General features: G+C 27.9%; 3 protein-coding genes across 6 annotated transcripts; 1 reads left to right on the forward strand and 2 right to left on the reverse strand.

Moving 5' to 3' along the window:
- The first annotated feature begins 2,910 nt into the window (after positions 1-2,910).
- pths (probable ATP-dependent RNA helicase DDX47) lies at positions 2,911-7,095 on the forward strand. 4 transcript variants are annotated; one of them, XM_015511063.2, is made up of 9 exons: positions 2,911-3,065; positions 4,447-4,622; positions 4,711-4,969; positions 5,053-5,219; positions 5,288-5,524; positions 5,597-5,820; positions 5,894-6,026; positions 6,631-6,759; positions 6,833-7,095. In XM_015511063.2, exons 2-9 carry the CDS (start codon positions 4,554-4,556, stop codon positions 6,962-6,964), a joined length of 1,350 nt encoding a protein of 449 aa, XP_015366549.1. In that variant the 5' UTR covers positions 2,911-3,065; positions 4,447-4,553; the 3' UTR covers positions 6,965-7,095. The 4 variants fall into 4 exon arrangements, with proteins under 4 accessions (XP_015366549.1, XP_089078781.1, XP_089078780.1 ...); XM_089222655.1 differs by having other exon boundaries at positions 2,967-3,065; positions 4,465-4,622; XM_089222654.1 differs by lacking the exon at positions 2,911-3,065 and adding an exon at positions 3,077-3,244.
- Positions 7,096-8,985: 1,890 nt separating this feature from the next.
- On the reverse strand, positions 8,986-11,725 carry UQCR-C1 (Ubiquinol-cytochrome c reductase core protein 1). Its single transcript, XM_015511065.2, has 8 exons — positions 11,567-11,725; positions 11,281-11,499; positions 11,049-11,220; positions 10,372-10,528; positions 10,122-10,309; positions 9,751-10,034; positions 9,434-9,637; positions 8,986-9,366 (listed from the first exon to the last, which is right to left on the reverse strand). Exons 1-8 carry the CDS (start codon positions 11,633-11,635, stop codon positions 9,226-9,228), a joined length of 1,434 nt encoding a protein of 477 aa, XP_015366551.1. The 5' UTR covers positions 11,636-11,725; the 3' UTR covers positions 8,986-9,225.
- Positions 11,726-13,977: 2,252 nt separating this feature from the next.
- Zw10 (Zeste-white 10 kinetochore protein) lies at positions 13,978-21,734 on the reverse strand. The gene is made up of 10 exons (XM_015511070.2): positions 21,554-21,734; positions 21,225-21,427; positions 20,203-21,007; positions 19,968-20,113; positions 19,806-19,891; positions 16,936-17,111; positions 16,685-16,861; positions 16,400-16,537; positions 16,204-16,337; positions 13,978-16,133 (listed from the first exon to the last, which is right to left on the reverse strand). The coding sequence occupies exons 1-10, from the start codon at positions 21,585-21,587 to the stop codon at positions 15,903-15,905; spliced, it is 2,130 nt and encodes a 709-aa protein (XP_015366556.2). The 5' UTR covers positions 21,588-21,734; the 3' UTR covers positions 13,978-15,902.
- Between the last annotated feature and the right edge of the window lie 1,298 nt (positions 21,735-23,032).

The raw sequence follows: 23,032 nt of genomic DNA on the forward strand, positions 1-23,032 counted from the left end.
TTTTCATTTTCAAAAATTGTTGATTTTTTAAGAGTTATGTATAGACCACTGATATTTTCGATTTTTATGAGAATTTTTTTTTGAAGTGCCGGTAAAAAAATGTTGGACGACCAAAAAAACTTGAAAATTTAATACAAGGTTCCTAATGGGGTATTCTTTTTGTAGATAAAAAAATAAATAAAATTCGTTAGTCACAATTTTTTTTTAAGCGTTTATAGTTCAAATTTTTACGATATCTGTCGAAAACGCGAAAATTTGCAAGTGATTTTGAAGTTGAAAAATCATAAAATTTTTTGCGTTTATAACTAAGGATTAAAAATATAACACTAAGTTTTCTATTAGTTTTCCTTCAAGTAGCTATAGAGAAAACTCGAAGCATCATTAGGTATAGGAAAAATTTTAAGTGCGTTTGAATTTTAAATTTTTACGAAATAGCGTAACGATAACGATTTTACCACAAACGGTTTTAAACATTTGTTATTATTCAAAAAGTATAAGTCGTAGCTACTTGAAAATTTTACCAGTTATTTAGATTGGAATTTTCTTTACGTGATTAAATTTTCAAAATATTTTGATTTTTTTTTTGAGATATTTATAGACAACTGAAATTTTCAATTTTTCTGAAAAATTTTTTTTAAAGTGTCGATAAAATTTTTTTGGCACAATCAAAATACTTGAAAATTTAATACAAAGTTCCTCATAAGTTATTCTTATAGTAATTAAAAAATTATAAGAATACACAGGCAAAATTTTTTTTTATTAGCATTTGAAGTTCAAATATTGACAAAAATTCGTCAAAACCATGAATATTTGCAAATTATTTTGTAGTTCAAAATTCATAAGATTGTTTGTATTTATATCTAAGGTGCATTGTACCTGGGTCCCGGCTCTTTGAAATATTTGGGGGGCCTCAATATTGTGAATATTATGTTTTTTTTAAATATTTTTAAATTAGGGGCTCCTATTTTTTTTATTTTTTTTTTTTTTTGTACCGAGGCCCGAAGAGTTTAAGATTCGGCATCAGTCTATATAATAGGCTATGTAACTTATTACCCCACTCAGCGACTCAGCCCGCTCAGTCGGCTCAGAACTAAATAATTCAAAAATTCATATTTATAACTCTACTTTTATCTTAAACTAAATTTCAGCCACTAATTCGTGGCTACGACAAATAATATTCAAAATCGTTTGCGAAGTCTCAACCGATTCTGTCATTTTGATTCGCTCAGTCACGCTCACGAGGTCACAACCAACGCCTATATTATACTAATAATATGTAATATCTATATAATGTAATGTATATTATATTATGTTGATGATGCATCATGCTAAATATTAAATAAATACATTGATAATATTTGACAATATTAATTAATATTAAATATAATTCTATATTATCTATGACTACATAGTAATTTAAAAGCATATCGCACATAATATTATCTTAGTTTTAATCCATACATCATATTATATCATATACAGTCAATATAATACACAGTGACGGAAAATCAAAATAAATAAAACCATGAAAATAAGACCCAAATTTTTATAATTTGTTAGAAATGACATTAGTTCTAATTAAAAATTTAAATCATTGATAATTCATTGATTGAATGATATCCATTTAAAGTTGAGTTTAAACGATTGATAAATATTTTAAAAACTAATTTTATTTGGCTAACCTTTGAATAGAAATCATACCTACAGAATTCAACCAAAAATAGCGGGCCAAGTGGGTTTCGCTCTGCTGTATAGTAGAGATGAAGAATAGGTCACCATTATGGATGTGTAAAAATTGAATGTAATGACAGGCATAGTAAACTAGTTTATGAAGTACTAAGTAGTGTAGTTTATAGGTAGGTACAGTTAAAATAAGATATAAACATATAAAATTATGAAACTAATGATGTTATCTGTTAACTTATAATTAAAATAAAATAATAACAATATTAATGGGAAGACGTACAACGGTATAGATAGTTATGATTGACCTTTATTTAATAAAGTCATTAACAAGGACAGGAGGCCAAGAGGGGCTTTATTATAGCAGTGAACTCGGAAAAAAAGAAGAAAATAATGTTTCGACGAATGAAGCAAAATGGGGATGATTTTGGTTAAAAGAAATAGCTTGAGCGTACGATAGTTTACCAGAATTGGGAATCCTATAATAGACTTGGGAAAGTCAACTTTAGTTTCAAAAGCAGGACTGGGAAGAGAAATAATATTAAATACCTCACTTTCAAATTCAAATAGTTATTGATAATATCCTAATGACTCCCATAATTTGATTATTTATATCTGAAATCGTGCTGAATGTTCAAACGAATATATTTTTGAAAATATTATATTACTTTAAAATCCAAAATAAATATACATCATGCAAAAGAATAAAAAGCATCTTGGGGAAAATATCCCTGTTCTGCCCATAATTTCGCCACTGTTTTTCGAACAGAACAACTATTTTCAAACTAAAACTTAGAAAGAATTAAGATTTAAGAAATAAATAATAAACTCTTGTGGAAAAAAACCTTTATCTAGTAGGTAATATATTAATATATATATTTGAACATAAGAAAAAGTGAACACTGATAACTTGCGAAATAAAATTCGCATTATACTTTTAATAATTATACTTGATGTGGCAATTAGGAACCTTGTTGGGAGTTTGCATATTATGGGGAAAAAATAATGAGCTAAGTTGAGTTTCAGTCGATAGGACTATGTTTTCGCATGTTATGAATCTAGTTTAGCTGTTTAGCAGTTCGGCTTATTAGATCCTAAAGATACTTTACTGACTTACTGTTTTAATATTAAGAGTTTCACCAAAAAAAACTAAAAAGTTCGTTTTATCAATAATCAAATTCTTGAAAATTATGATAACGAATTTATAGGTCGATGAGCGTAACCACGTTATATTATATGGTTTGGTTTTTAAAAGGTAACCACTTCAAATTTCAGTCATGTGAATATGTGATTATTGAGGTTATGTACTTACTACTTAATTTGTAAAATTGTTTTTAAATGTTTTTTGTTATTTAAATTATTTATTTACTACATTTACTTACGTAAGTATTATAGTAGTATAGTGCACTTTTTAATTTATTATGTTTCACCAGCTATTCCATTGTGTACTAAATTACTAATACTAATTTTATGTTCCGTTTTACTGCACTTGCGAATTTTTTGCACTCAGTACGGTGATAGACGATAGTTGTACGAGCTCTAAGTTTAACTGTTGGCTGAGGTTTGGATAACAATGTTTGCCTGTGTATCAGTATCATCTTCATAAATTGTCTGTACAAAATAGTTATAAGTATGCAGTGGCGAACCCAGGGTCTTAGTACTGTGGGTCTGCCTCACTTACAAGAGGCCAGTGTGTAGAAGAGATAAAACACAAGTCATAACTATTTTTTTAATACAATTTAAAACTTACTTACAAACTTTGATATTATTAATTAATTCAAATTTAATGTTTTTTTTATTTGTTACATTCAAATTAAAATTAATTTAACAAACTTACCTGGAATATTTAAATAATTTTGAGTACCTATTTTAGATTTTGAGAAGAGATTATACATATTTATTATTATATTTGTATACATATAGTTGCAGTATATTTATTTTATCTTAATGTCCAATAACTGCATAACTGCTTTCAAAAGTTAAAATCCAATACAAAAATAATTCATATACAAAATTATGTTTTTATTATAACATACCTATAAAGAATAAATATAATATTACAATAATTTTCTATATTAATAATTCTTCTTTTACGAAAGAAGCTGGAGGTAGAATGTCATGTTCTGTTATAATATCTATAAAATAGGTATAGCTGGTTAGGTATAATCAAGACTTACTTTATTAAATATAATTATATAATAATTAGAGAAAAGTGAAACTAACAATTTTATAATGACACACAAAACTTTTGTATTTCAATTCATTTTTTTGAAATAGTAAATATAAATTTAAATAATGCATTTATAAATATTATATTATATTGCATTTTAAAATTCGTAGTTTATCTTATTACCTAGGTACCTATAAGATCATTTTTCTTTTTAATAATTGATAAATCTTTCTTTTATAATTTTATTATTATTTAATATGAATTACGTATTTAATATTAAAAAAAAATCAAACAGTAGAATTTTAAGTACCTCATATCCTTATCTAATTATCATACAAGGTCTATAAAAAAAATTAATATTTATATTATAATATTTGTTGATACGCGCTGGCCGTACGATTTCGTATGCGCTATTTATACTTCAATACCCAGTATTCATATCTTTCTATACGTCATAATATTCTTAATAATTCTTAATAATTATGATTTATAATTATATTTTCATAGAAATGTTCTCAAACCTGTGTACTCGTATAAATGACTTATATCACCCATATTACTATTTAATATTATTTCTATTTTGATTATTGTAGTTGTACATATTTATGTAGTTTGTCATTTTGAGAGGCCACATTTACCGAGGAAAAAATTGTGGGTCAGCTGACCTCCCAAACCCCCCCCTGGGTCCGCCCCTGTAAGTATGAGTTCCGAAGAAATAAAAAAACTTAACGATGACGACGACGACGTCTTAGTGACTTTCAAAGATTTGGTAAATACAAATATTATGTCTTTCGGTATATAAGAGATACCAAATCAATATTATAAAATAAAACTTTATTTTTCTATTGATATTATAGGGTGTGACTGACGTATTGTGTGAAACTTGTGAAACATTAAAATGGAAAACGCCTACAAAAATACAAAAAGAAGCTATTCCAGTAGCTTTACAGGGCAAAGATATTATCGGACTGGCAGAGACTGGTTCTGGAAAAACAGGTGCCTTTGCCATTCCTATTTTACAAGCACTATTAGAAAATCCTCAGCGATATTTTGCTCTTATTTTAACACCAACAAGAGAACTTGCTTTCCAAATATCTGAACAAATAGAAGCACTTGGTAAATATTTTCAAATTAAATAAATAGTTGTGTTAATATTTAACTAAAATTTTTAACCATTGTTTATTTTTATTTTTAATTAGGATCGAGTATTGGTGTTAAATGCGCTGTTATTGTTGGTGGCATGGATATGATGGCTCAATCATTAATGTTGGCCAAAAAACCACATATTATTATAGCAACACCTGGTCGCCTTGTAGATCATCTCGAAAACACCAAAGGATTTAGCTTACGAAATTTAAAAATGCTTGTAAGTAATCATTAATGACAGTCTGATTGTAACAGTTTAAGAGTTTAACTTATAATTGACATTGAAAGGTTATGGATGAAGCTGATCGCATTTTAAACATGGATTTCGAAGAAGAAGTAGACAAAATTTTAAAAGTCATTCCTCGTGAAAGGAGAACTTTTTTATTTTCAGCTACAATGACTAAAAAAGTACAAAAGCTACATCGGGCGTCTTTAGTTGATCCTGTGAGGGTAGAAGTATCCACTAAATTCCAAACAGTTGAACAGCTACAACAATATTACCTTTTCATTCCTGTAAAATACAAAGTAAACATTTAAAATTATTAATTATACTGTGTTTGTTCTAATTTTTGTGATTATTTTTATCTTTATTTTCAGGACGTATATTTAGTACACATATTAAATGAAATGGCTGGCAATTCTTTTATGGTATTTATGGCCACTTGTAATGGAACTGTTCGTGTAGCTCTTTTACTCAGAAATTTGGGTTTAGACGCCATACCATTGCATGGTCAGATGTCACAAAATAAGCGATTAGCCTCATTAAATAAATTTAAATCAAAATCTAGATCAATACTCATATCAACTGATGTTTCCAGTAGGTAAGGATCTGCTTTATATGTTTGTAGTAGAATTTTTACTCACATTTATTATTTTTATATTGCAATAATTCAGAGGTTTGGATATCCCACATGTTGATGTTGTAATCAATTTTGACATGCCTACGCATAGTAAGGATTACATTCACAGAGTTGGACGAACTGCAAGAGCTGGAAGATCAGGAAAAGCTATTACACTTGTAACTCAGGTATTGTTATTGTTCATGCTAAATAATACTGCATGTATTATGCAAATTAACAAAGCTAGTTATCGAAGCTTATAAGAATAGCCAAAACCTATTCAGAAGAATTCAAACTAATAATGTTACATAATTTCTATTAATTTAAGTCTTATTTTTATTAATTTATATTCATTGAGACAGTGATAATCACAATTTGGGATAATAGGGCAAGAATGTTGATCTACTTTTCTGTGATGGCTTCCTCATTAAATTTTGGGCTCCTGTTTTAAATGTTTTTATAGGCCTAACAAAATATGTATTCCTATCAACATTTCAAATATGACTAATTCATTGAAAAAGTTCCTATAATCCAGGTCCAACAGCTCCTCCCCCTGGGTCCCATGTTTTTATGTACTATACGTGTGTTACAACTTTTTTAAAAATTGGCTACAAAAATTCTAATTTTATTGTTCTTTTACTTTAAGTAATGACTGTGCATAGTGTCATTCTTAGTCAAATAACTACCGCCTCATTCTGGAACGCTTTCCAAAATTGGATAAATTAAGTTTTGTTCTTGTGTATAAAAATTAACCTTTTGTGTTTAATGAGAAAAATATTTTATTATTTTCAGTATGATATTGAATTGTATCAAAGGATAGAACAACTAATTGGCAAAAAGTTGCCACTATATCAAGTCGAGGACGATGAAGTAATGTGTTTACAAGAACGTGTGGCCGAAGCTCAAAGACTGGCAAAAATGGTTAATATTAACAATATTGTTAATTTCAAAAATTGTATACTAATGTTAATAAAAACTATGTTTAAAATTTCAGAATATGAAAGATATGGGAGATAAGAAAGGTAAGAGAGATCTTGACGATGATGAAGAAGGCGCAATGGGTGTGAGGAAGAAGAATATTGGTAGACATAAATCTAATAAATCAAAAAAATTTAAAAAAAAGTAAAACTTAACACAAATATATTATTTTTCTGTGATTATCAAAAATGTTTTCACTTGGTTACTAATTTTATTTTAATGTCTAAAATAATGTTTTTGATTATTGAAAAAGTAAATAAATGAAATTCTTTACTTTAATATTTTATATTATACATTTGATAAAATATTGATCGAACTAGGATTTATTTTATTGTTGCTATTAATATTCATATTGTGATTATTAAACATTTAACATGTACACATTTTTTTTAGCGCATCCATTAGGTTAAAACGGTTTAATTTAATTCTAAAATTTCAATTATTTGTATATTTAAAGATTATGTGATATGCAGTATCATGTGACATTTATTTATATTATAATGTACAATCTTTTCTGTAATTTATTTTTGTATGTTTTGTGGGGCAAAAATAAAACTGTTATATTATGTGATAAACATATTATATATTATGATTTAGGAATTAGGATACTATTAGATATTCAAAAACTATCCAATTAGCAAACCTTAATGTTTAGATGAACATTTTTAATAATTCTTTAGATTAATAATAGTAATCTAATAAACTTTTAAGCTTAGTAGTTAAGATATATATTAGTTTCTAGAAAATAACATTTATTGACAGTTCTACTTAATTTTAGTGTTTTTCATTTTATACTGGTGGTTTTACAGAGGAGGGGCGATAAGTGGACCGGGTAAAAATATGAAAGCAATAGGGAAAAATTTGGTACATATTGTATTGTAAGTATATACAAAATATTTTGCCCTCTCCTACTCTAGTACATGATATTGGTTATGTAGTTTAAAATATTAATGCATCTGTACCACATTCAGGAGACTAGTACATAATATATGTACAATATACTTTGTATGTTAGTTATCTGAACTGAAGGTATGATAATTTAATATTATATATTGCAGTATTAGTATGGGTGGTTAGGCCACTCAAGATGAGTCTTGAGTCTATGAATATACATAAGCTTTGCTTAAGATAGTAGAAACTGTCAACATGAGATAATCAATGTTGTATATCATTGTTTTATTTTTTACAACAAACAATTTATGGGGACCTCCAAATAATGTGCAAACGGTTCAGCACTCAAGTGGTGGTGCCATAATAGAAAAGAAGAAAAGTCCTCTATTAATGTACACAGATACGACATTGCTCTTTTGGAGACTATTGGCATCACCTATAATATAAAAATGTGGGTCATATAATATGAAAGGAATTTTTGGTTAATTTGATATCATAATCAATAATGAAAACTAAATACATTAAACATAGTTAATATATTTAGGACGTGTTGGCCCTAAAAGGGAATAATGAGTAGATTGACAGTTAAGATTTAAGTAAAGGTCGAAGTACAACATTTTTATTAAAAATTATATTTTCAAAAATTTGTCATTCTACTTTTTTGAATAACAATATACAATTAATTCAATCTTTGAAATCAGAATATTTAACTAAATATTTTGGTAAATAAAAGTTAAAATTAAGATAAGTGATATTTTAAATTATGTAAGTGGAGTAGAGGGTCAACATTTTACAGAGTAATGCCACTTACCTCTATTCCAATGATCTTGACGTTAAATACTCTATTAATACATTAATAAAAATAAATTGTCCTAAATTCAATTTTCATGTCCCAAAATACTTAGAAAAATATTAAAAATATTGAGCATAAAAATTATTAACTACCTACAAATTTTTATTAACGAATAAGAACTAAAGAATTTTTTTTCAAAACTGTTAATATTATTATAAATAACAAGTGTTCACTGATAAAAAAATTACCTGTTGTATTAATAAATAAAATTGTAAAATACATTATTTAGTCATGAAATATATCATTCAGTGAGTACCTATTTTGGGTTTTCACTATTATGCACATAAAAGGAGTTACAGCAAGTTTAATAAGACCTTTTAGTTATCATTTATCAATATATCATATAGGCATGTATAGAGATCAACTTTTCACCAAACACTGTTTACTATTAAGTGATTAAGACAACTATAAAACTAAAAAAAAAATGAGAGGAAAAAAAATTATATATATTTGTATTTAATATTGTCCTAATCAACAAAAATACAATTAACACCGTCTCTAAACAAAATTGTACAGAATTATATAAATATAAAAATGTTTGATGATTTTGTACATCAATAAATCGAAAACTTGTTTGACAGATTGCTTGAATTGAGTAGAATGTTACTGCAGAAACGGCATAATAAGTGGTATGAATGAAAACAAAAGAATTTAATCTGACAAATTTACAAAACTACCCAACGCATAGCAGCTCTCAACCTATTGTAATCAACTAATTGTTCCACTGGACCAACAGCTGCAACAGCTGGACATCTATCAAACAGATATTTCATAGCGATGTCGTGAATGTTCTTGGCACTAACATCCTAAATAAGAAAACAACAAGTGTTTGAGTAATGTGTTTTTAACAATGATATTTAAAATATTACTCACATCGATACGAGCTTCCAACTCATGAGGGGGTATACGTCTGTTATAGCATAATAATTGACGGCCAATATCTTCACATACTTGTGTAGATGTGTCCAACTGTAATAACATGTTTGTTTTCAAAACGTTCTTGGCACGTTCAACCTCAGCATCAGTCACAGAAGCACATAATCTCATCCATTCTTCTTGTAAATGGAAAGTGAATTCCTAAAAAAACAAATAAATCAAAATTGTCTTTTACATCAAATAACCTACAACTAAATATATTTAAGTTGTACATCTTGTTTTTATGTGATGTTTTTTGCAGTATGGTAACTTACACTTATCTTCATTTTATCACATACAAAGTACGCTCCCCACAAACCAGTATCTTTGTAACAAGTGTTGAATGACTGGAAAGAGTGGCATAGATCTAACGAATCGGCAAAACGGGCCAAACGATTGGCATTGTTGTTACCACCTCCTTGAGAACGATCCCAAGATCCAATTATGGTATTTGCTACCATTAAAGGTATGTTATCAGCATCAGCCCAACCACAGCTTTCAACTGCAATTGCAACATGTGCCAAGGGTAGGGAATCATCTCGAGCTTTGATTTCAGATCCTGGATTCAAATAATATAAAACTAAGTTAATCATGTAAAAATATATTCATAAGTTTTAAATAACTCTGAAATTGAGAGTATTCGTACCAGTGAATCTACACTTAGAGTAATGAGGAACATCAGCTTCCATGTTCAAATTTTTTGGGTTTTTAAATAATGTTTTAGCAAGATCAACCAATTCTTGGTGGTTTACCCCACCAGCACCAGCTAATACAAGACGAGATGGTCTATAGAACAAGTCTACATATTCTTTAAGTTCTTTACGTTTCAAGGAACTGAAACAAATAAACACAAAATTATCACAATTTATTTTTAACTAAAACAATTTTTATTTTACTTTATGTTTTCAGTTGGTCCTAGAATTGTTTGACCTAAAGGTGTTCCTTGGTATGCAGTAGCATGCAAGTAATCAAATACAACTTCTTGTAAATTAGTTTCAACTTCTTGCATTTCCCTAAGAATCACTCCACGTTCTCTGTCAATCTCATTTTCTCCTGTTAGTTACATAATTAAACACTTCAAAAATTATTCAGATTATAATAATTTTATTGCTAGTAACATTTCAAAACATTTTATTATTCTTTTTAAATTAAAACAACTTTTAATATAAATTAATTTTATTAGAATTTATATATATCATAAATATTTATTTTGATTCAGTCAATTTTTGAACAAAATGTTGATTCTGTTTGATATTCAAACTAAAAATATGAAAAAATTACTATTTCAAAATTAAAAATAATTTTTAAACTATAATAAAACAGCTTATTTAAATAAAAAATTATGTAAAAATGTACGTCATAATGAAATATTAAAGACATTAATTAAATATGTTGATGTATTAAGAAAGTTAAATTTAAGAAAATTGTCCTTAATGATAATTTTTTATAGAACGGCCTTCTACACATTTCTAGTGAAAAGAGAGGTATCACTTTTTAGTTACCAAGCTACTCTGATACAGCACTATAAATATGATGGGCCAGTCTATACTTTCAACTAAATATTTTAACTTACCAAAGTTAGAGTTTTGAAGAATGTCGGACAAAATTTCAACAGCTTTAGGTACATCGCTTTTTAAGGATTTGGCATAAAAAACAGTTTGTTCCCGAGAAGTGTATGCGTTCAAATGGGCACCAATGTTTTCAATTTCCAATTCGAGTGCAGTCTGTGATCTCGTTGGTGTGCCCTACAGAAGTTATATTGCATGTTAGAAACGGCCATATATACATCATATGAATGTACTTGCCTTAAATAGCATATGTTCAACGAAATGAGCAACACCATTATTACTTGCAGTTTCCCACCTAGAGCCGGCATCGATCCACAACCCGACAGTCGCTGTTTGCGAACCGTTGTCTTCCGTGGCCACTCGCATACCATTTTCGAGTGTGGTGACCTTAGTCTCTGGGACATTCACTCGAGGAGAGACACACGATGCCACTGTAGACTTCCAGCAATTGGGTACCTGTGCAAAACGATGTGAGTACGGAGATAAGGATATTCCAAATCTGTGCGCCGTATTAAGCACTTACCTGAGCAACTCCCGATTTCAATGTGAAGGCCTTCAAAGGTGTTTGGATGGTTAATAAACGGGATGCCATTTTGAAAAATCCCTACAACCTTTTTGTATTCGATGTAAAATTAATAGTGTACCAGTGTACGCTCCAAGGACTGAAAGTACATACGAAAATTGAGAAACTTGTTATCAACATCTAAAACATATGATTATCAGTTTCAACGCCATTGACAGTGTGACCGTATATAGGTAAGTATATAACACATCGGAATTCATATCTACGCGTGGTGAATTATACTGTAGCTTGAAGGAACAGAAAAATTTAAAAATTGATAATCTTAATTCTAAATATATCATTATTCATTATTATTATTATTATTTATTTTTGTCCATGCATCTACCATTTTGTATGCATTTTAAATTTAAAATATATTCAATCATCAACAAAATATTATAACAATCACTGTTGAAAATCAGAGGGTTTGGCCTCCCCAATCATCATTCATCATCCAAAATAAAGTCATACAAATCAAGTTCGAATATATTTATTCTTTTCATAATTTATAAATATATTTTTATTAAATATAGTTAAAGATTGAAAATTTAAAACAAGATTTCTCATAAGTAATTAATGCCGTAATCCTAAAAATCTAAAAACAATTATAAACAATTTTTTTAATGGAAACTAAGTTCAGATTCGGATAAAATTGAATAGATTTTATGAATAAAAATAGATATTTTAGTTATTTTATGGGAATTTAAATAAAACATAATATAATACGTGGCGTATTACTGATTGCTTACAATTTTTATTTAAAATATATTAATTTTCGCTTTTTTAATATAAAATTAACAAATTTATTTCGAGTCTGGTCTAGCCGTCTAGGAGGGAGTTTGGGAGGTTAGCTGACCCATAGTTATTTCCTCAGTAAAATGTGGCCCCTCAAAATGACATTATACATAACATCTTTATTATTAAAAAAAAATATGTACAATTATAATCGTTATTAAACTAATATTAAATAACTAATATAATAATTTATAAAATGTGCACAGACTAAGAATGTTTCTATAAAAATATAATTATATACAGTGTGTTCACCGATTTAGGGAACACAGAATTCCTCTACCGGATTTGTTTGGAATAAATCAATTTTTTTTTTTACAAACTGGTAGTATATGAATACATATTTTTCGATACATTTCAACATTTTTTGAGAATTTGGTCTTCAATAAATTAAATAAATTGTTCAAAGTTTGCTCTGTGATTGTCGAAGCGACGAAGCATAATTATTTAAAACGCTGTAGACATCCTCTATTGGTTGATGACATGATTTGGTTTTCGGTAAGGTTATTACACGCAACCACAATTTTATTTTTTAAATCTGCTAGATTTACTGCAGGTGGATCTGCGTAGACTATTGTTTTAAAATGAAAAAAATAGAGTGGAATAATATCTGGAGATCTTGCTGGCGATTCAATGGGGTCATAAGTGGCAAACCATTTTCCCTCATATGCTCAATTTCTCTAATAATATGAGATGAGCATTATGAGCAGGAGATCCGTCGTGCTGAAAATAGAGAGGAAACTATGAACAATTTATTTAATTAATTGTGTAATTATAAAATAACTATTGTTCACTTGTACCAGTTGTACCCAGTCGATTTTTAATAAAAAATTTTGTATCCATATTATGTTAGTCTTATTTATAAGTTTATAACATTTCTAAAAAAAAAATTCGTACAAATATTCAAAAAGTAACCAATAAGAATTAATTATAAATGTTTAAAAATAATTTTAAAAATGTATTATTTAATAAAACTGACATGGCTCTTATTCAGTCAATATTGAACTTAGAGCCATAGTTGATACATGAAAATTACTTTAAAAAAATAGGCCTATCCGAAAGTGTTAAAAATAGATGTTGGTATTTAAAAAAAAAAGTGACCAAATGCGCAGACAAAATTCTCAAAAAATTTTGAAATGTATCGAAAAATGTGTATTCATATACAACCAGTTTGTAAAAAAAAAATCGATTTATTCCAAACAAATCCGGCCGAGAAATTCAGTGTTCCCTAAATTGGTGAACACACTGTATTGTAATGATATAATGTATACAAGTACATTTATTCAAATTCAAAATTTTTAGTAGACTTAAAGACCATATTTTCAAAGTTCTGATATTTTTTACATTACTTAAGGTTAGGTTAAGTATCCTGTGATGATACCACATTCTATTTTTCAATTGAGAACCCCATTTTTTCATGAAAATTGTCAAGTGGATATTATTTTTTTTTTTTTTTTGTAAATTTTGATGTATCTCAATCAAAACTCTAATGAGTAGTTTCTGAATTAATACAAATAATACAATATTTATACCGGGATAATAATCCTTATAAATGGTTTTAAAAAAATAAAAACTATATGTAATGTTAGATATAGTATTTATTATACTTGGATCATTTTTACAAATAATTTATAGGTATTGATTAATCAATAGTAATTGCTAACTTTTTCAAATCGTCTAAGCTCCTTAACTACTTAACCCATTACTAAAGACATATTATCCTTAAGTCACAATGTTACATAACTCAATAACTAATAGTTTTAATTATTATTTAGATACATGAAGTTCTCAAAAAAAAGAAATCTGCTTATTAATAAAAATAAATAAGGTTCCTATTTGAAAAACTGAAGTTTGTAAAATTTAAAATTTATTTAACAATTATTTATAACTTATATCATTTAAATAGTTATATTGAATTTTGGTATCAAACTGTGATATAAATAATAAATAGGTAATATTAAATAACCAGGTAATAACTCAATAATATATTTTAAATAGTTTGTTAAAGTTTCGAGTGTTTCTACACAGTGGCCTCTCGTAAGTGAGGCAGACTCATAGTACTAAAATCTTGGATACACCACTGTATAACCTGAATATTTAAACTAAATATATCTGTTTTTAGGTAAATTTTAGATGTATGATATCTGTGTAGGTACATATCTATGTATGTTAAATTTAAAGTTATGCAATATTATAATAAAATCAGTGGCAATAATACCAGTATCATCTATGAAATTGCAAAAGGTCATGTCTCCGTTGAGTGGGATGTCTGAGGTGTATCTATGCTGTAGAGTGGGATCAAGGATGCTTCCTTGGGGAACTCCAACATTAATCGTATCCAAATGGTATTCCGAATATGTGTCAACGCGTTGTCACATGATATCCTAAAAGATCTATTGCTTAAAAAAGATTAAATGATTAGGTAGTAGGACTCTGAGTTTGTAAAGTAATCCAGGATAGCTGATAAACTACATCTAGCAGTAAAGTTATTGTTCCGAGGCTGATGCAATGACATAAACAAATCTAAAATTAAAGTATGAATCGAAAATAAGTGTTTATAAAACATGGTAATGCAGAAGTTTTAAAAATTTTAGGGCCATATTATCTTCAATACAGTGGGGTATTTAGAGGAAGGGGTGATAGATCCATGGACACCCATAGGCAACTTTTCAGGAAAGGGCAAAATAACAAAATTTTCAAATTTAAGCTAAATAAAGGTTTAATTTTTTTCAACATATAAATACCTATAAAAATGCTTTTATTTATAAAATTTATAATTTTATGGTATATAATATTTTAAAAAGTACAGGTATTATTCAAAAAATAGAAAAAATATATTCAAATATATAATTCGGTATCGATAAATAAAATCTGCATATTTCTTTGGTTAATTCCAAAAATATTAATGACATTTTGAATAAAACTACTTTTGTTCAAGTTCAGTTTTTCACAATGAACACTCATTATGTACAAGAACCTAATTCATATCCTAAAAGTTAAGCATTTTTAACACATTAAGTGTGTAAACATCCGTTAACTTGGGGATATAGCATCATGGGTCTATGCGGGTCGGGTAGCTTAGTGGTAGAGCAATCAAACGGCAAGCGAGAGACCTAAGTTCGATTCTCGGTCCAGCGGCTAGATTTTTGACGTTATTTCCCCGGGAGAAGTTAACAAGTGTTAACACTTCGGATTTTAATGTTTACGATGATATTAAAATAAATAAGTTAAAGTTGAATTTGTTAATACATATCATATCATAAATTTAAATTAGTTTCTACTTTTATTATAAAATGAATTATTTTTATTAATTAATTAATTGACCCTATAATTATAAATAATAATATAACTTGTATATTTTTAAACAGAGTATTTTCTACAACAATTATTTTAAGTTTTAAATGTTATAATTATCAATATAACATTTTATAAAAATTATTTTCATAATTGTATAATATTCAAGTAAAATTGGTAATAACGTAATTATAAATCTATTAAAAGTTCACTATGATTGTGCAGTAGCTAAGATATGTTTGAGCAATGCTGCTCTTCTATCAGTGTTTTGAAATAGAGCTTTCAGCAAGCATTTTATTTGATCAACTTTTAATTCATTAGCCAATGGACCTTTCCCATCCGCCCAACGATTTTCAATGTCTTTCATACTTGAACTCAATATATATACTAATTCATTTAACTGCCACCATTTAGGAACATATCTATGAACTTCTTTGGGCTCCTAAAATCAATCATACAAAATACATATAATTATAGTATTATAGTATATATTCACATTATATTTAAAATACCGGAAAAAAGGATGGAATATCTTTGATAATTTTGTTGAAAATGGATGAGTACTGTTCGGCTGAAGTAGCTGATATGTCTTCTAAGGTGAATAGTTTATTAACAACACACTCAAATAATCCATTGCACGAATAACCTAAAAATAAAATAAACAAATTAAGCGATTTGTCTGAAACCAATTTAATTTTTTGTATTTACCCATAAATTTACAATAAACAGTTGATGGCAAAATATCTCTCCACAAATCACTCAGGATTGATAAAAGATCATAACACTGTGACATACTTTTTTCAACAGAATAACCTAAATTTGAGTTTACAGCCATCAAAATAATATCTAAAAACAAATGAATGCATATATAAGCTTAATAAACCAACAAGTTTTAAACATTTTATTAAATTATGAAAATGTATAAGAAATGTGTTAGATTCAAATTAACTTAAAATAATTTTATAAAATTTTATTTTTAATATCAATTCTTACCAGATTGATTAACAATTTTTTCAATTTGTGTAATTTGCTGTTTGCATTGAGAATGGAGTATTTCACTAGCTAAATTCTTTAGCTTTTCAAGCAAATGGACAATAAGCAAATTCTTGTAGGTTGGACTTAACTCAGCCAATTTTCGAGTAAAATACATAATGTTATTGTAAAGAACAGCTATTTGTAAAGGTATAAACATAAATTATAAAGTTAAATTATAGATGAAAAGAATGGTAAAATAATTTATATACCAGATTGCTGAGGATGAAATTCTAGCACTTTGCAATGCTGAAGTGGTATTACATCACAATACATAATTGTTATGTTGTTTAAAATATCATGATATCTCCAAGTACTATTTTCTGGTATGGTAGACATTTCTGAGGCTACTGTATCAATAAGATCTAGAAATTCTAATAATGATTTACTGAAAAAAATAATTATTTGTATTAAATTAATATCGTAATCCATCAATATGTATAAAAATAAATATTTTTTTGTCTGTCTGTCTTCTAAGAACTTAAAATTACTATACTGTTTTCTATACAAGTTATATCAATAAATTCCTTAAGATTCTTTTTTCATTTATTTAAATGGTTGCCTTTGCTTAAAGATTAAGTTACTATTATACTTTTTTTTTTTTTCTGTTTGAACCGACAGCAGGGGAGGATCTGTGTGAACATTACTACTCCCCTGCTGCCATCGTTTATTAATGTTTAATTAAACGCTAATACATAAGTTACTATTATACTTAGAAATAAGGTATATACAGTTTTTTAAAAGCATTTAAAAAAATCAAAAATATTTTTTTTTTATAAAAGAAATTTAAGAATTACGATCTACATAAAAATGTATATAATAAGTAAATGTGATGATAGTTACAAGACATAAAAACTTGAGTGAAGGAAATGTCCAGTGACACTATTTCCAATTTAAACTTAGGGGGGGAGGTATCTTTATAAATATAGTGAAAACTCTGTATAACGAAACTCGTTACAACGAAAAACTATATATTACGTAAATAACATTAAGTTAACATATAATGGTTGGTTTGATTTAAAGCCTATTAATTACTCTTTATTACGAAAATTCTCAATAACAAAAGAAATGACATGGTCCTTTCAGATTTGTTATAGTTTTCACTGTATAAAGTAAGAACTATGGATAATTTAATAAATCACATAGCCATTTACGTTTGAGACAACAAAGGGGGTTATCACTTTATCAGATATTGTACAAGAAGAGAGTTTAGATATGAGTGGGTTTGAATGGTTAAAAGCGTTTTTATGAAATTTGTTATAATGATGAAAGGCAAGTGAGGATATTGATGGTATGTTGAGGCCTTTATGTAGTGTGCGGTTGCTGACGTACCAAGGAGCATTAGAGAGGACACAGAGAGATATTAATTGGAACGCTTAAAATTCGATTAGGTTTGAGATTTTCAAGGTACCCCACAGTTGAATTCTTTATGTCATTGCTGGACGTAAGATTTATTTGTATATTATTGTTTTATTAGTAAGAGAAATAATACTTATGTACACACTAATCAATTACAATGATTACTTTTATGATTTTCAAGAAAAAAATTTGATATGTATCTTTAATCCTTAAGGGATAGTTAAGTACCAATAGGTATTGAAGTCTGAGTTTGATACAAATCGTTGCATATCACTAAATAAAAAAAAAAAAATTTATAAACAATGAGAAAAATAAAAATAAAAACAAATAGTTTAAAATTTTCTTGTGCCTATATTAACTGTTAACAATATTGTTGTATACATAAGAAAAATGTAGTTAAGAACTAAAAAAAAATTATTTTTAAGCTTGGTATGTGCATATAATTGATTAATAAACAATTTAAAAAGCTTGTTGCAAATGTAACTAAAAAAAACTACAAACGATTTCATAATCGCCTACTAAACCACAGAAACCCACTCATGAACAATATTTCTTTCTTGTTCATCCCTGAATATCCTTCCAAACGATTCAAGCATAAACGGTGTAGGAACCTACTGATAAACTAACAAATAGAAATAATCTATGACCTCTTCCAAACCTTGGGGTGTCATCAACGGATGATCACATCTGGTATAATAGTTATAACATCTGATGTTATAACTATATAATAGTTATATTCATTTTGTTTGAGTGTTACCACTGGGTAGCTACTCTTCTTAAGCCTCATGATTTGTATGTATATATATTTTTTTCTCCCCTTTCCCCGCATATGCGTATTGTAAACATTATTACAAATGTATGTTTATAAATTTTTAATATACATAATAATAATATTATTGTATATTTCTAATATATATAATATATATATATATATAAATAAATGTTAATACCATTAGAATTAGAACCTAAATATATATCAGCAAACTCTAGTTATTTAAGTATAAGAATAATAACAATCTAAAAGTATTAATAGTAAGTATGATACATTAGTACCTACTATAGTAATTTTTAACAATTTTTCGTTACATTTTCAAAGCTTTATTTTATTTATTCCGTCAGAAATATTACTTGAAGACTTAAGTACAATTCCTCCTTTAGAAATCTATCAAAGATCAATACACACATTTAAATGTTTACATCATCATATTTTTCAAACTATAAGTAAATAATATAATGATACAAATTATATTAATAACTTATTTTTAATATAAAGATGTGTTTAATTTTTTTTACTTCAATAATACAATGTTTCAAATACTTCTTCGATTATGTAACAAGATAATTATTTGATTTAAAGAATATATTATATTTAAATGAGTGGTGCTGCTTGCTGTGGAAACAAACTTTATGTTTGGTAGGGGGGTTTAAGCACATTTTCAAGAACTATGGACAATGGTTGTACAACATAAATTAGTGTTATTTAATACCTACCATGATGCAAAATAGGTAATAATTTAACATGTTAAATTTACTGTTTAAATACTCAAATGATTCTATTTAATTTAAAAGAAAAAATAAAGCTTTAAATATTTAACCATAAATTGTAAACATACAGAAATGACTATTTTCAATAGATATAAATACAGAATATGAGATCAATATAGTAGCATTAGGTACAAGCTAGTATATGAGATTAAAATCAAATAATTAACTCTTAATTTACCTCACTTTACTTTGTGGATAAGCAAAAATTTTTTGACAAAACTCATTATCATCATGAAAGTCTTCATCAGTGCTCCATCTGTTTTCCTATAAGAAAAAAAATTACTAGATATAAATGATATAATAATTCATTAATAAACCTCATAATACATATAAAACTAACATTGTTCACTTCGACTAAATCATGAAGATCTTTCTTTATAATAGTTCTTGCTCTATCATAGTATAATTGACTAATCTTGGTGTAAAATAAATTATCAATATTTTCAATATATTTTACCAATTCATCATTTGATTTTTCAAAAAATCCTAAAAAATGATCATATTATGTTATTGTATATACCTCATGTATGCGAGGGTATCTTTAATAATATTAAATAAAATTTTTAATGATATACCTAATTCACATAAATATTTGTTAAATTCAAGAACTTCAATCAATTCTTCTTTAAAATTATTAAGATAATGATATTTAACTGGTATGGCATTAAATATTACTATGTCTTTAAAATCTTTACAAAATTGGTGACTTGCATAAGATCCTAAGTAAGACATAATTTGGATTTCATTTATGTCAGTAGGAAGAGTCGAATTCAAAAATTCAAATACATTCTTGAGTTTTTTTATTATTTCTGACAAAAATTCATCTTCATTATTGGAAACTTTTAGAGTCATAGTAGAGACGTTCACAGATTTTACTATATCAACTTTTAAATGTTGAATAATAATTGGTTTTATGATTAAATTCATTAATTTATCTGAGAATTGTTTTATTTCAATGTTCAGACTGTCAAAATGCTGTAATGCGAACACTGTATCACAAATATCATCTTGACTGCCAGATATTTTCAAAACAACTCTCAAAGAGTCTTGGTTGTTTGAATCATTCTCCAACCATTCTATTTTTTTTCTCCAGGCAGCTACACAGTTTGAATGAAGAACATCTGTTAATCTTTGGTGTTCTCGCATTAATGGTTTATACACATCTAACTTTGTTAGATGTTCATTGTTTAATAAAATGTTTTGAGCAGTTTCCAAATTTTTAATTCTATCAATTAATGATAGTTTAGTTTGACTATCACTTGTTAGATTCATGCTTGCTTCCAGGACTTGTTCTATAACAGTCAAACTGTTTTTGTTTTCTTCCAAAGTAGATTTAAACATTTTCAGATCAGACATGGCGTCTACGACTTCTCTTTTAGTCTAGAAATTGATTGAAAAACATATTATTATTATTCACACATTGAATAGGAAAAACTACAAAATATATTCATTATAAACAGAGAGAAAAAGCTTATGACCACTAAAACATTAAGTCTCAACTATCAAGTACCGACATGATTTTAAGCCCATGACCAAAACTAGAAAAAAGTAGACACGCTTAACAGTAAGTAAAATAATATGTATGTTTATAGTTGACCTGACTATCGATTCGTGATATTAGGTTATTTATTTGGCTCGAATACGACTGAGCGGTATCTAGTAACGATGCAGCATCCCTGGACACCACTGCGAATTTCATGTAACGCTGTTCCATCGCTTCCTTAATGTCATATTCGAGGTTTGTGATTTTGTGTTTGAGTTCTGATACATTTTTGTCCAAATCTGTCATTTCTACCTCGCCTTCAGTATTCAACAAAATCAACAACAACAAAAAACACGATAATTATTAAAAGAAACGAACAAGTGTTTAAAATTGGCTGTGCGTGCATAAAATCGAAACCAAAGAAAAAACTGACGGCGACGTACCTGCGGAGGCCAATACGGCAGCCAGAAAGCTCATAATTAGGATTTTCCCAGCTAATGTTTAATTTATATATAAATTCGTCAGTTCAGTCTTAAATCGAAGACTGTTACACACGTCATATTAATATATTATTGTCATAATGCAACTATGCACAAACGGCGTCATGATAACGACAACGAATTTCGCGGCGTTTTAGAATTAATACAATAACATTGTCAGAACAGCACTAGATAACAGTTATCAGTCTTGGACACAGATAACAACTATTTATTATCTTTACACACGGACTAAGATATGTCTATTCTTAGTATTCTTGTCTCTACATCAGTAAGCACCACGATTTAAGATATCTTAAATTCTTAAATCGTTGTAAGCAGTAAGCTTTCTGCAGTCTGCACTCAGCAGCTTGCTGCAGCGCTGTGGTCATGGATAAATTTTTTTAATTTTATTCTGTCCTCAACCTTAGATCCACGACTGTGCTTAGTTCACGGAATTAGATCTGATGTATGCATTTAAGTCATAAAGTAATTTTATAAGTTTGCAACACAGTAGGTATATAAATTGTCAGATAACCACAAACCCAATCAAGGCTATACGTTAGTTTACGACCATTGTGCTAGATACCGCCAAAATTGCATACTGTTGTATCCATAAACTAATACTTTAAGGTCTATGCTTCAAATATTAATATTATTTTTAAATTTAAATGAACCCACACATTTACAAATGTAGAAAAATTTTGTAGTAGGTACCAACGTCAATTTTTTTTAAAAGTCGAAACAACACTATACCTAGTAATAAATTAGTACCTTTTAGATTCTGAGCGGAGCGATTAACACATTGATTTTTCAATAATAATTTTTTGCCTTAATCTTATGGACAGTGACGTAGCCAGGATTTCTACAAGGGGGGGAGGGGCAAAAAAAATAGATAATAAATAACATTCAGAATAACAGTGTTTATAATTTTCTTAATATTTAGAAAATATTGATGATAATGACACGCTTATCGATCTACGGTGTTTTGATAAACAATAAACATTAAATTTTTTTAAATTTTAAAATTCGGTGCATAGCCAAAATTAATAAATTTACGATTATTTTTTATATATTATATTGTACGGCCCATGGAGGGGGGCATGGCCCCAGAGCCGCATTTAACAGAGGGAAAGGAGGGGCAACTGTCCAGGGGCGGCAAATTTTATGGTGTTTGATAGGGCGGAAAATTTTTAAGGATCAACATAAAATAAAAAATTAAGGGTAGCATATTTTAATTTGCCCCGGGGCGGCAACATAGCTTAACGCGGCACTGCATGGCCCCTGTGGCCCGTTAGCTACACCACTGCTTATGGAGCAATATAAAAATGCTTCGACGATCAGCGTTGGACCCGTCGGGGTCGTTTCTGGATTCAAATTGCATCTGGTTGGTTCTTTGAAGGTTTAAAAGTAAACATTTACGTATATACGGTACTTTTCAAAAAA

This window comes from Diuraphis noxia, unplaced genomic scaffold (assembly GCF_037042655.1).
Source record: "Diuraphis noxia isolate RWA-SAM2 unplaced genomic scaffold, SU_Dnox_SAM2 contig0003, whole genome shotgun sequence".
NCBI classification, from domain to species: domain Eukaryota; kingdom Metazoa; phylum Arthropoda; class Insecta; order Hemiptera; family Aphididae; genus Diuraphis; species Diuraphis noxia.

Coding starts and splice junctions, on each gene's coding strand:
- pths (XM_015511063.2), top strand. CDS start 4,554: ATGAGTTCCGAAGAAATAAAAAAACTTAACGATGACGACGACGACGTC. Junction 5,821..5,893: donor TCAACTGATGTTTCCAGTAG/GTAAGGATCTGC, acceptor GCAATAATTCAG/AGGTTTGGATATCCCACATG. Junction 6,027..6,630: donor CTATTACACTTGTAACTCAG/GTATTGTTATTG, acceptor TATTATTTTCAG/TATGATATTGAATTGTATCA.
- UQCR-C1 (XM_015511065.2), bottom strand. CDS start 11,635: ATGGCATCCCGTTTATTAACCATCCAAACACCTTTGAAGGCCTTCACA. Junction 10,035..10,121: donor CTCTAAGTGTAGATTCACTG/GTACGAATACTC, acceptor ATTTGAATCCAG/GATCTGAAATCAAAGCTCGA. Junction 9,367..9,433: donor AGTTGGAAGCTCGTATCGAT/GTGAGTAATATT, acceptor TTTCTTATTTAG/GATGTTAGTGCCAAGAACAT.
- Zw10 (XM_015511070.2), bottom strand. CDS start 21,587: ATGAGCTTTCTGGCTGCCGTATTGGCCTCCGCAG. Junction 21,428..21,553: donor TGCCGTATTGGCCTCCGCAG/GTACGTCGCCGT, acceptor TGAATACTGAAG/GCGAGGTAGAAATGACAGAT. Junction 16,134..16,203: donor ATATTCCATCCTTTTTTCCG/GTATTTTAAATA, acceptor GATTGATTTTAG/GAGCCCAAAGAAGTTCATAG.